This window comes from Micropterus salmoides, unplaced genomic scaffold (genome assembly GCF_014851395.1).
Source record: "Micropterus salmoides isolate LMB-PRFRI ecotype aquatic unplaced genomic scaffold, ASM1485139v1 Ms_hic_scaffold_8, whole genome shotgun sequence".
NCBI lineage: Eukaryota > Metazoa > Chordata > Actinopteri > Centrarchiformes > Centrarchidae > Micropterus > Micropterus salmoides.
In genome coordinates, this window is record NW_024044570.1 from 3,199,401 (window position 1) to 3,211,369 (window position 11,969).

Consider the following 11,969-nt stretch of genomic DNA (forward strand, 5'->3'; position numbering starts at 1 on the left):
GTTTTTCTGTGGCTGCGTCTTACAGGTACAAACATCTGGAGTCATTTTTCCCCAGTAGCTTACAGATGATTTGATCTAAAAGTCTTGAAGTTTCTCTGCAGGTGATTTTGTTGACAGTTTCAGTTCAGTCGTCCTGTGCTGGAGGTCTGCAGATGTTTCGGTGCGATGGATTTCTTTCTAATGGCCAGAAGTATTTTAAAGACGCATTCTTCCTGAGCTTCAGTGGATCTCAGATTTTACACACGTACAAAGTGATGAATTATTGTTTATTCCAAATATTTTCATTATCTCTTTTAGGGCTCAGTGATTTTGAAAAATCTAATTTATGATTCATTTTTACTTTTACTGATATCAGAGGGATTGATCGTTATTCAGCATGACAATATTTAATTTCAAAAGTTTTTTTGGCACCTTCACCAAATATTACGGCTACTGTGGTTTGAAAACTGAAGTAGGCCATATTGTGATTAATTGTTCAGCCCTAGTCTCCTAGTATACTGGGCCAAAAAATATATATATTTTGGAGAACGACTGTTTACTATTTCTTATGTATCTAACGTGAATTTTCCTGCTGTAACTAACTTTCTGATAAACCTTATTAGTGTTTTTGGAGTTTTTAGTCAATCAAAAAACTTATGCAACTTTTTCCTAAAATATTCCTTTATATTTTTTAAGCGCTTTCTACTGTATACCGAGCTCCTGGTTTCCTTTAGTGACATCTGGACTGAAAACTGAAGCTGGAACAAACAGTAATGGAAAGAGTGTTTCATGATGAAAGTATACTGGCCCAAATGAGGAAACCAATTCTTCCAGGATTGTTGAACAAAATGTTTAATTCCCAAAAATGACATAAGTAGAAGAGGCTGCACTAAATATGATGAGTTTCTTCTTATTAATGAATTTTAATAACTAATGTTTGTTATTAACGTTGAGATTTGGACTGTAGGTTGGACACTTGGGGCTCTGGGAAACTGTGAGGGCAGAATCTTTAAAAACCAAGCAATCAAACGATTAATGTAGAAAATAATCAGCAGATTGATCCTGAAGCTGTACTCTGATACTAAACACTATTTAATTTAGGAATAATAATCTAACGATAGAATATAAAACAGTACATCAGGCGCAGGGGAGGCTTTTACTTAAAAAGCTTTTAATTATGTAACATTTTCAAAGCAGTAATATTACTATACTTTTACTGAAGTAAATGATCCAAGTACTTTCTCTACCTCGGATCTACTCGGGTTCACTCGGGCCCACCGGTCCTTTGACCCGAAGCCCCTCGGTGTGGTTGTGGCGGGAAATAGAGCAGAAATTCGACGCGCTAGCAAGTTAGCTTCAGTTTCTGTTGCAACCATTTAAGCCTGATTCAAAAAATAAATTAGTCGCTGGACTCGAGGACAGAGGTGGCCTTGATTTAAATAATTACCTAAAATTAAGTTGTGTCAGTCAGTTAATGATTTGTCAAACAGTAGCAGCATTATAGCGAGAGTCATTAGCAGCGAAGGCTAAGCTAACGTTAGCAGTTAGCTGGGTAACATTAGCCGGCATTAGCAAATACCCAGGTTGTGTTGTCTTGCTAGATTTTGTTTGAAGAATGGCAACAGCCAGAAGACAGATGAAGAAGAAACATCCAGAAGAGAAACCAGATAAAAAAGTGTTTGATTTTACTCAAGAGGATGAAAAGAAAGAGCTGAGCGGCTCAGAGGACGATGTTAGAGAACGTAAGTGTAACTAGCTGTTAGCTGTTAGCTTCTGATACCCGCTAATCCAAGAACATTAACTTTGAACTTCTGATTAATGTCACAAGATGAAACTCCGATAGGGGACAAGTTGGCCAAGAAGAGACCTGCAGCTGACTTTGAAGAGGAGGCCAGCTGTGCTGTCGGGTATTTCACATTAATACCGTTTTATTACAGCTTTATTTAGCTAAAATAACGTGCTGGGTAACCTAAAGTTACCATTCGACAGTTAAGGGGAAAGTTAAGGGAAACCTGTCCTTTTTTTCATTATAATAATAATAACAAAGGTTTTACAAATCAGAGACTGCGTTTTAAAGAAAATTTAGCTTCTCTGGAATAATTTTATCCAGATCTGACTGCTCTAGGCATAACGTTAGTGGATTATGATCTGGACCTGGTCCAATGTAGTCTAATGTTATATGTAAAAAAAACATACAGTCCTAATTTTTGTATTTTCACAAAAAGAATAAAGGTTTCACAAGTCTGAAAGTGTGTTTTAAAAGATCATATGGTTAGCCTCTCTGGAATAATCCAGTCCAGATTTGACAGCTGTAGGCATAGTGGTTTATGATCTAGACCTGGTCTAATGTGGTCTACATGTGGGGGGAAAAAAACATAAATAATACCCTTTTTTTTTGTATTTTCACAAATAGAATAAAGGTTTACAAATCTGAAACGCTGTTTTAAAGAAATCTTAGCCTCTCTGGGATGATTAAATCAGACAGAACTAGGGGTGGTGGCACAATGGATAAGACACATGCCTTTGGTGTGAGAGACCCAGGTTCAATTCCCCACTGTGACGCATTGAGCAAGACACTCAACCTAGTTGCTCCAGAGGCGTGCGACCTCTGACATGTATAGCAATTGTAAGTCAGCTAAATGAATAAATATAAAAACTAGGCATAGTGGTTTTTAATGTGGAACTGAGTTTCCCTTAACTTCTCCAGTGCCCGCCGAATCAGAAACTGCAAATTGGAACCTAACTTAAGCTTCATTTCTCTTATCACACTTTCAGAAATGAGGTACAGTCCATGTTGGAGAAATTCGGAGGTAAGCAGCACTGTGCAGGTGTGTGCCTGTTTGATTTTCTCCTTACTGTAACATTAGGGTAATTAAGTAATAAAGCTTGACAGTGAAGGTTTAGTGGGGTTTTTAGTCTGATTTTAACCAAATTATTGGTGGTTTTATCCTTGTCCTTGTTAAGAAAATAGTAACACCTGTAAATATTAGCAGACTATCATTAACATGTTGTTAAATTAGAAAACACTGTAGAAAAACAGTGGGATCAGCATCAAACCTCGCATGTTGTATTGGTATTAAAAGAAGTGTGACCATATCCAGCTGTTGTCCTTAGTGCGACAGAAACATATGGATTGTTGTGGTATTTACCTCCAGCTGATATCAGTAAGGTGATGCAGGCTAAGAAGAAACGTCTGGAGTGTCTGACGAAGAACTACATGAAGGGAAGCCAACACAAACTGGAGCAGCTGTGGAACAACTACCACAGCCAGAGGTTTGACTTTCTCCTTCCTGAGACTTAAGGGAAACCACAAAACCTGATTCAGTTATTGATATCTGCAGCATGTTTAAAGACTGACACCAGAATACATTAAACGTAAAATGAATTGAATGAATGAAAGTTATGACATAATGAACATGAGCATTGGGTCAAAACGATTATGATTATTTAAAATGGTGTAAAGTGTGAAATGTGTGTGTCTGCAGGCAGAAGATGACTCAGCAGTACTCATCGCAGGTGTCCTCTGCGCTGCAGCAGTGGGAGGCTGAAGCCCAGCGAGCTGAGGAGCAGGAGGAGAAGCTCAATGTTAGTTCACTTCCTTGCTTCATTGGTTAGGTAGCGCTACAGGTTTGATTGGGGCAGGATGATTATTCAAGTTCAGAGCCTCTAACTAAGCTCTAAGTCTTGCTCAGCTTCCAGACCGGAGTCTGAAGCTATATATATAATATTAATGATTATGTGAAAGTTAGTAGCAGGGGTCATTTATTCAGCTGCAGCGATGTACCGAATATAGGGGCAACCCGTCTCTGTTATGTGCACGTCAACATAACTTTATCAATAAACATTTAGATAAATTATTTTATATTCATTACATTTATCTGACACTTTTATCCAAAGCGACTTACAATTGTACGCCTCTGGAGCAACTAGGAGTTAAGTGACTTGATCAGGGACACAATGGTGGTTGGGTCACAGTTGGGGATTGAACCCTGGTCTCTCACACCAAAGGCATGTGTTTTATCCACTGCTCCATCACTGCCCTACTTTTTGACATCTGTGAATTAAATCCTACCTTTAACTGTTGATCATATTTACTGGGCAAACCTTGTAAGTGGACTATAAAGGAAAAAATACAAAAACAAAATAATCATTCATTAATCATAATCAAGGTAAAGTGCTAATTAATCATGATTTTAAGTTTTGGTCATATTGTCCAGCCCAGGGTTGATGCTCTTTTGACCACTAGTGTTGCATTTAAAGGAAACATCCCCCCTCAGATCTTATTTAGGGTTAGATCTCATGTTGTAATGCAGAGTTCGTCTCCAGCAGCTGTTTGTGTTGGAGGGTTGCTCTACCATCCTCTGTGCAGAGACAAGTACCATGAACCTATGATCAAAGGCTGCGTTCAGACTGCAGGTCAAAGTGACCCAAATCAGATTTTTGCTCATATGTGACTCCGATCTGATGTGTTTATAACAGTGTAAACATTTCACATGGAATCAGATTTTTTTTCTAGGCCACTTTAATATGTGGTCCAAATCAGATCCAGGTCTGCTTAGTTGAAATGTGACCTCAGTCAGAACGGAGTTCATGTGACTCTGACGTCACTTTAGAGCGACTGCCGCTGCCGCTGACTGACTGTGTGGGATTTTATACAGGTTTTCCAAAAAATGTGTCATATTTTCTTTTGAGGGTGTATGTAATGCCGTGTTACGTATATCCTTTTGTGGGTGGGAATAAGTGTTTGACGCAGCGACTTTGTCAGGTTAACCTCGGCTGGCTCCCAATTATATAAGAAATATCTAAAGTTGTTGTACATAAAAACCGCCACAACGTGCATGCTACTGTCCGAGCAGAAACAGTAGAGAGAGAGAGAGTAGTGGTGCATATGCATTGTACAGTGCCAGAAACGGTAATGAATGTAAAGAAAAGGACAGAAAGTTGTGAACATTTGTCATAAATGAGGAGAAAATGTTACCCGGGAAGGAAACCAGGAGATGAGAAATGGAAGTCTCATGAAAATCAGGAGGGTTTTCAAGTATGAGCTAACCGGCGCTAACCCCCGTGGCCTCTATCTTTACTTCTGTACGACAGCGTGCTGCGATGTCGTTTTCTTCTTCTGCACATGCGGGTCGCTTTCGGTCCGAGAACAGTTCACACTTCAGTCTGATGTAAGCCACATTACACAATAATGTGATCTCGGCAATAAATCTGAATCGTGCTTTAAGGAGAGTGAACGTAGCTAATATATGGCAGAGGTGTCCTGATTTGAAGCCTCAGTTCGTATCCTGCCTCTACAGAATGAAAAGGTATTCAGCCAGGAGGAATGTTTCTGCCTCTTGCCCATCAAAATAAGAAATAGGTATGTTTTATCCATCTTTCTTTGCTTTGAATCACTTCATTACATCATGAGGAAATATATAAAGAACAATTAAGGAGTAAAAACAACATTCGTCATTTGACTTCACAGAGAAAAAAAGCAGTCAGTCCCATTCTTTACTAGTTTGTTGCATCATTGTGCATTTTCAGTTCTATTAAGAAAAACTTTATCCCTGAGGGCCCATTCAAATTCAATCAAATCAGACTTTATTGTCACGTGGACAGGAAACAGTTGTCACACAGTACAATGAAATTCTTACTGTGAATCCTTCCAGCATCATCAAACATTAAACACCCGAAGACATAAATAGCTGCAAAAAATATACAATAAATACTATGTAAACATGAGGACATGCAGGCTGAGTAAAAAGAAATAAACAAACAGGACAAATAAAGACAAACAATGACCAGGTGGAAGAGACAGTTCACAGCAGAGAACAAGAAGCAAGAGGCAGACGGTCAGATCGAACCGTATAGACCTTTAAAAAGAGATAAAACAAACTGAAAAGGGAGAAACTACCTCGACACAGTTTCCTACATAATACTTATTGTAGCAGGAGATACGACATCTGAGGGGTGCATGTGTGTCAGTGCAATGTTTATAAAGAAGGATTGATTAAAACATTCATGATCTGTTATTATGAATAATTGTAAAAAACATAACGTTCACTCACTGACAGCTTCTTGTTATTGATGAGTGTGAAGAATCTCTCAGAAAAGAGGGAGCGAGTTAGTTAGCTCTGACTTCATTGACGCTGTTTCTTCTGTTTGTAGAATCTGTTCAGACAGCAGCAGAAAATCCTGCAGCAGGCCCGAGTGGTGCAGAACCAGAAGCTGAAGACTGTCCGAGAGCTGTACGAGCAGTTTGTGAAGGTGAGGGCTGTTTTCAGACGTCATGTTGTTCCCCTGACAACTGCAGAAAGAAATGGAGGTCTTCAGAAAACCATCCAACAGAAACATCGCACATGTTCATGCTGTTTTTTAGCTAACGGTGTAATTCCTGCCAGGATGGACAGTGTAGAGTTTATTTTTAAAATGAAGACATGTAGTTATTAGGTGCAGAACACATCGTAGACCTGCAAGGAGGAGGATCCTGTACTGGAGGCGGATGTGTTTGGCTCTGACTCTCCCGATTTTCTCAGACAAAGAAGTCAAACTGAAGCTTTTTCTGTATTTTCTCCAGAACATGGAGGACATGGAGAACAGCCACGAGGCTTTCCTGCAGGGGGCGCAGCAAGAGCTGAGGAAGGAGATGGCCACCCTGCAGAAGAAGATCCTCATGGACACAGTGAGTGCAGATGGTAGAGATAGGACTGATTCACATTGATGTTGATAGCTCTGGGGAAACTGGGTTATTACAGCACAGAGTCAGAAAAAACATCAAAGCTGTTGCACAGACACACAAAAGTAGGAACTTGTGAGTTGCTGATGACAACTGGTGTGTGGCTAAAGACTAAATTAACATACATTTAATAATAAAAACGTCAAATAAGTCATCGCTCTCCATGTGAAAGAACATTTGAAAAGAAAGCTGCTTTTCAGTTATTTACGTTCAGACATCGAACTCTGCATTTATTCCCTGATTTTAGGGAGGAGATCTTAATTAATTAACGGGACAGTTTCTTAGATGTAGCCCATCTGTAGTCTATAATTGAATTCTCCTGAGTGTTTTCACATATTCTATTTTACGTGTCCAAAAAATACGGAGCCAGGGTCGGGGTTAATAACCGAGGGGGAAAAATGAAATGAAAGTGTGAAATTTACAAGAAGAAATATATCCATATCCATATATAATATCAAATTACACATAAAAAAAGAGGCCGTAAAATACATACAGCTAACCATCATCTTATCCACCGTCGTAGTACCGTTTAACTCCAGTGTAGGCGGTGAGAGTTTGTCATCGTTGAGTTTGCCCGATAACACAGAGTTAATTCTGAGTAGGCTGAAATCCCTTCCTTGTGCTGGCCACTGGTGTCTGACAATGAGATTTCAGAGCGAGACTTCAGCTACCTGTTAAAAACAAAGGGGGTCACCTGGAGTCCCTCGTAGGGATCCTTTCCATGATGTTGTCAGACACCTGGAGTAACAGGCTGAGCCTGTCGGGGGGGCAACAAGAAGCTCTTTCTGTGGATGTTACTGAAGCTTCTACTGCACGGACTCAAACCTTCTTGAGTCATTTCACCAACATGTGTGGAAACAGGTTTAAAACTTTTCCTGGCTCAGAATGGGCCTTTGGGGGGGGGGCAACAGTAAGCACGGCCGGTATGCTTACATTAAAGCAAGGAGTCAGCTTATGACTGAAATATATGTATTTTCTTGTAATTTCTGACCATTTGATAAACAAAATATATCCACAGCCTGGTGGAGTAAAGGTATAAAAGTAAAGTATAATGTTAGTATAATAATATATTTACAGGTTACACTTGATTTGGATGATCTGCCTACAGATAGTGTATTAGTTGAGATTGAGCTGTTTCACAAATAAAACCTTTCTCTGATATCAGCCTACACCGCTGTGGTTGAAATGACAGGAAGTCATTAGCTCAAGCTTAGTTGCGGAACGTCCATGTGCAGTCAAACCAACGCAGCAGCTGGTTTATAAATCCAGCGCCAGCTGCATGTGTAAAAAAACAAAACAACAAAAGAGCGCTGTGGATGAGAGGAGGTGACTACTGGAAGTCAAGACGTGTTTAAGTTTGTGCTAAAACGTCTTTGGGAGGCGCCAAAAATTCTCTATGCAGGAAAAACCCTGAAAAACCCAGAAACTGTCCCTTCAGTGAAAACAGTAATTCATAAAACTTGCACACAGAAACTCCAACAGGGGATATGATGTCAGAAGGTCATGTTGTCTCTTCCTCTTGCACTCCACGTTAATGTTGTCAATGTTTGTTTCCACAGCAACAGCAGGAGATGGCCACGGTCCGTAAATCGCTTCAGTCCATGTTGTTCTAGCCTGCTTCTAACCACGGCGAACGAGCTGAGGATGCACTCTAGGTTGGCGTCGTTTACCTGCTGTGCCTTTTGTTTTTACAGAGTTAATGTTTACGTCTGTTACTTTTTCTACTTGTTTAATAAAAATATGAATTCATTGTTTAATTCTGCCTGTTAGTTCATGTGAGACGGAGCAGCTGATGTTGCTGCGTTTTGTTGTGCGTTAGAATAAGTTTGGAAAGTGGACATCTCCAAACCCCCCCAACAAGTTTCAGAGTTAGATTATAAATATGAAATATAAATATATATATCTCCATTACAAAGACAAAGAGCTGATCAAATGTTCACACAGCAAAATCTGAGGAACCTGGGGAATCATCCGGCGAGAGAGCGTGAAGTAAATAAATGATTGTGAAAACTGAAAACTAAAGGGGACAGTTTGCAGTCGGGCCACGAGGCTCTGGTACAGCAGGTCGGTTGAGTCAGTGAACTCTTTTAAGTGCCTTCTTAAAACATTCATACAGTGGGTACGGAAAGTATTCAGACCCCTTTAAATTTTTCACTCTTTGTTTCATTGCAGCCATTTTCCAAAAATCAAAAAAGTTCATTTTATTTCTCAGTAATGTACACTCAGCACCCCATCTTGACAGAAAAAAACAGAAATGTAGACATTTTTGCAAATTTATTCAAAAAGAAAAACTGAAATATCACATGGTCATAAGTAATATGACTCCAAATAATATAATTCCAAATATAATTCGCTGTGTTACAACTACAAAGACTAACATGCAGCTGTCATGTTATTGCCGCGAGACTCTTTCAGATTGCACCACAGATCTATTATATATATATATACACTGCTCAAAAAAATAAAGGGAACACAAAAATAACACATCCTAGATCTGAATGAATGATATAATCTCATTAAATACTCCTTTCTTTACATAGTTGAATGTGCTGACAACAAAATCACACAAAAATTATCGATGGAAATCAAATTTATCAAACCATGGAGGTCTGGATTTGGAGTCACACTCTAAATCAAAGTGGAAAACACTACAGGCCGATCCAACTTTGATGTAATGTCCTTAAAACAAGTCAAAATGAGGCTCAGTAGTGTGTGTGGCCTCCACGTGCCTGTATGACCTCCCTACAACGCCTGGGCTCCTGATGAGGTGGCGGATGGTCTCCTGAGGGATCTCCTCCCAGACCTGGACTAAAGCATCCGCCAACTCCTGGACAGTCTGTGGTGCAACGTGGCGTTGGTGGCTGGAGCGAGACATGATGTCCCAGATGTGCTCAATTGGGCTGTGCGGCCCCCCAAAGAAATGCCACCCCACACCATTACTGACCCACCGCCAAACCGGTCATGCTGGAGGATGTTGCAGGCAGCAGAACGTTCTCCACGGCGTCTCCAGACTCCGTCACGTCTGTCACATGTGCTCAGTGTGAACCTGCTTTCATCTGTGAAGAGCACAGGGCGCCAGTGGCGAATTTTCCAATCTCGGTGTTCTCTGGCAAATGCCAAACGTCCTGCACGGTGTTGGGCTGTAAGCACAACCCCCACCTGTGGACGTCGGGCCCTCGTACCACCCTCATGGAGTCTGTTTCTGACCGTTTGAGCAGACACATGCACATTTGTGGCCTGCTGGAGGTCATTTTGCAGGGCTCTGGCAGTGCTCCTCCTGCTCCTCCTTGCACAAAGGCAGAGGTAGCGGTCCTGCTGCTGGGTTGTTGCCCTCCTACGGCCTCCTCCACGTCTCCTGATGTACTGGCCTGTCTCCTGGTAGCGCCTCCGTGCTCTGGACACTACGCTGACAGACACAGCAAACCTTCTTGCCATAGCTCACATTGATGTGCCATCCTGGATGAGCTGCACTACCTGAGCCACTTGTGTGGGTTGTAGACTCCGTCTCATGCTACCACTAGAGTGAAAGCAGCATTCAAAAGTGACCAAAACATCAGCCAGGAAGCATAGGAACTGAGAAGTGGTCTGTGGTCACCACCTGCAGAACCACTCCTTTATTGGGGGTGTCTTGCTAATTGCCTATAATTTCCACCTGTTGTCTTTTCCATTTGCACAACAGCATGTGGAATTGATTGTCAATCAGTGTTGCTTCCTAAGTGGACAGTTTGATTTCACAGAAGTGTGATTGACTTGGAGTTACATTATGTTGTTTAAGTGTTCCCTTTATTTTTTTGAGCAGTGTATATTTGGGTCACGGATGGATCACTGAGGGGTGTGTGTGTGACAGGTGAACTATTTGAGTTGACGAAGTTACGTTACAATTAAAATAATCAGTAAATATATAATAAATATAATATAGTATATATGGTTCATCAAAACACACACGGCAAAAATCTACATGCTCTTCCGTAAATGCAAAATGTTTGGAGACAAAGAAAAGGAAGTCCAGTCCTGCCCAACCCTCTATTTATAATGTGGGAGGTCGACTTGGAAGAGCAGAGACACTTGACCATGACAATGTCCATCCAGTTATATTGGATCCAAGACATCCCATAACCAAACTCATTATCAAGCATTATGATGAGAAATTGCTCCATCCAGGACCTGAACCTGTTCTAGGACAAATGAGACGCTGGTATTGGATCCTGCGTGGTCGCCAAGCCACGCGTCAGCACCAGTGTCAAGACTGTCAGAAATGGAGAGCTTCCTCTAGCCCGTCTTAGACTACTGTGCAAGTGACCTCCTTGGTAGGAGAAAATGGCGTCACAGCCAGATCTTAGCCGACCATTTTTGGACCGCCTTCATCCGCCGTTACCTTCCAAACCTTCTAACCAGGAAAAAATGGGAGACCGACTGGGAGAACCTGGATTTAGGTCAGGCTGTAATGATAGTTGATCCTCATTATCCTCGAGCATCATGGCCTATTGGAAGGACAGCTGAAACCTACCCCAGAAAGGAGGGAAAGGTCCGCAGTGTAAAGGTCAGACGGGTGAAACGGATTTGCTGCACAAATCCAGGGGCGGCTGTTTCAAACTGCAAGTGCGTTGCCCTCCACAGCGCTTGCAGTTTGTAACAATACGTAAAGACACAAATGTCAATAATTATGGAAACCGTCTGATAAAAAGTTGTATAGTTTGACATTTTTAGAGCAGAAGACCATCGGAGCAAAGATGCGGATGAATCCAGAGATTCGACTCTAAACGAAGCCGTTTTCGAGATAATTGCACAAACATAAAATTGATCGTTATAGCGCCACCATGAGTTCTATGAGGGCCGTTTGTTTTGCCTGAGTAGTGGGTGGAATTTGCAACCTACGTGCCAATTTTGGTGAGTTTTTGTCCAGCAGTTTTTGCTGCCCAAACACTTTTAGCGGAGCAAAAGAAGAAAGAGAAAAAGAAAGAAGAATCAGAACATGGTCTAATGATTCAGATGTCATTTTTCTTGCCATTATAAGGTGGTGAGGCTCAGCTTAGTGCTGCATGGGCCGTGAAAGTGAAATCATTGTGGAGAGCATCAAAACTAACCACGTGAATTTTCTCAGGTCTTATGGTCATAATTCAAACCCAGTAGACTTATTAAGCAACTTTAGCTTTTGGGGTGGAGTTTATTTAAAATCTGCTCTAGATTTTCCTACTTATTATTCACAGATGTGTTAATAACAATGTTCCAGAATTATGTGGAATTGCATATTTCTTTATTGGAAAACATA

General features: G+C 40.9%; 1 protein-coding gene across 3 annotated transcripts; it reads left to right on the top strand.

The window, feature by feature from the left end:
• The first annotated feature begins 1,301 nt into the window (after positions 1 to 1,301).
• sycp3 (synaptonemal complex protein 3) lies at positions 1,302 to 8,457 on the top strand. Of its 3 annotated transcripts, none has more exons than XM_038707075.1 (8): positions 1,302 to 1,721; positions 1,823 to 1,886; positions 2,755 to 2,807; positions 3,135 to 3,252; positions 3,465 to 3,564; positions 6,133 to 6,231; positions 6,542 to 6,646; positions 8,260 to 8,457. In XM_038707075.1, exons 1-8 carry the CDS (start codon positions 1,595 to 1,597, stop codon positions 8,311 to 8,313), a joined length of 720 nt encoding a protein of 239 aa, XP_038563003.1. In that variant the 5' UTR covers positions 1,302 to 1,594; the 3' UTR covers positions 8,314 to 8,457. The 3 variants fall into 3 exon arrangements, with proteins under 3 accessions (XP_038563003.1, XP_038563002.1, XP_038563004.1); XM_038707074.1 differs by having other exon boundaries at positions 1,306 to 1,721; positions 1,808 to 1,886; XM_038707076.1 differs by having other exon boundaries at positions 1,309 to 1,721; positions 1,808 to 1,886; positions 2,755 to 2,789.
• Positions 8,458 to 11,969: the final 3,512 nt, after the last annotated feature.

What these genes read in the sequence shown, in the direction of transcription:
- sycp3 (XM_038707074.1), top strand. Translation starts at nt 1,595, where the DNA reads ATGGCAACAGCCAGAAGACAGATGAAGAAGAAACATCCAGAAGAGAAA. An exon ending in AGAGGACGATGTTAGAGAAC is followed by an intron (nt 1,722 to 1,807) that starts GTAAGTGTAACT and finishes TAATGTCACAAG; the next exon opens with ATGAAACTCCGATAGGGGAC. An exon ending in GAGGCCAGCTGTGCTGTCGG is followed by an intron (nt 1,887 to 2,754) that starts GTATTTCACATT and finishes TCACACTTTCAG; the next exon opens with AAATGAGGTACAGTCCATGT.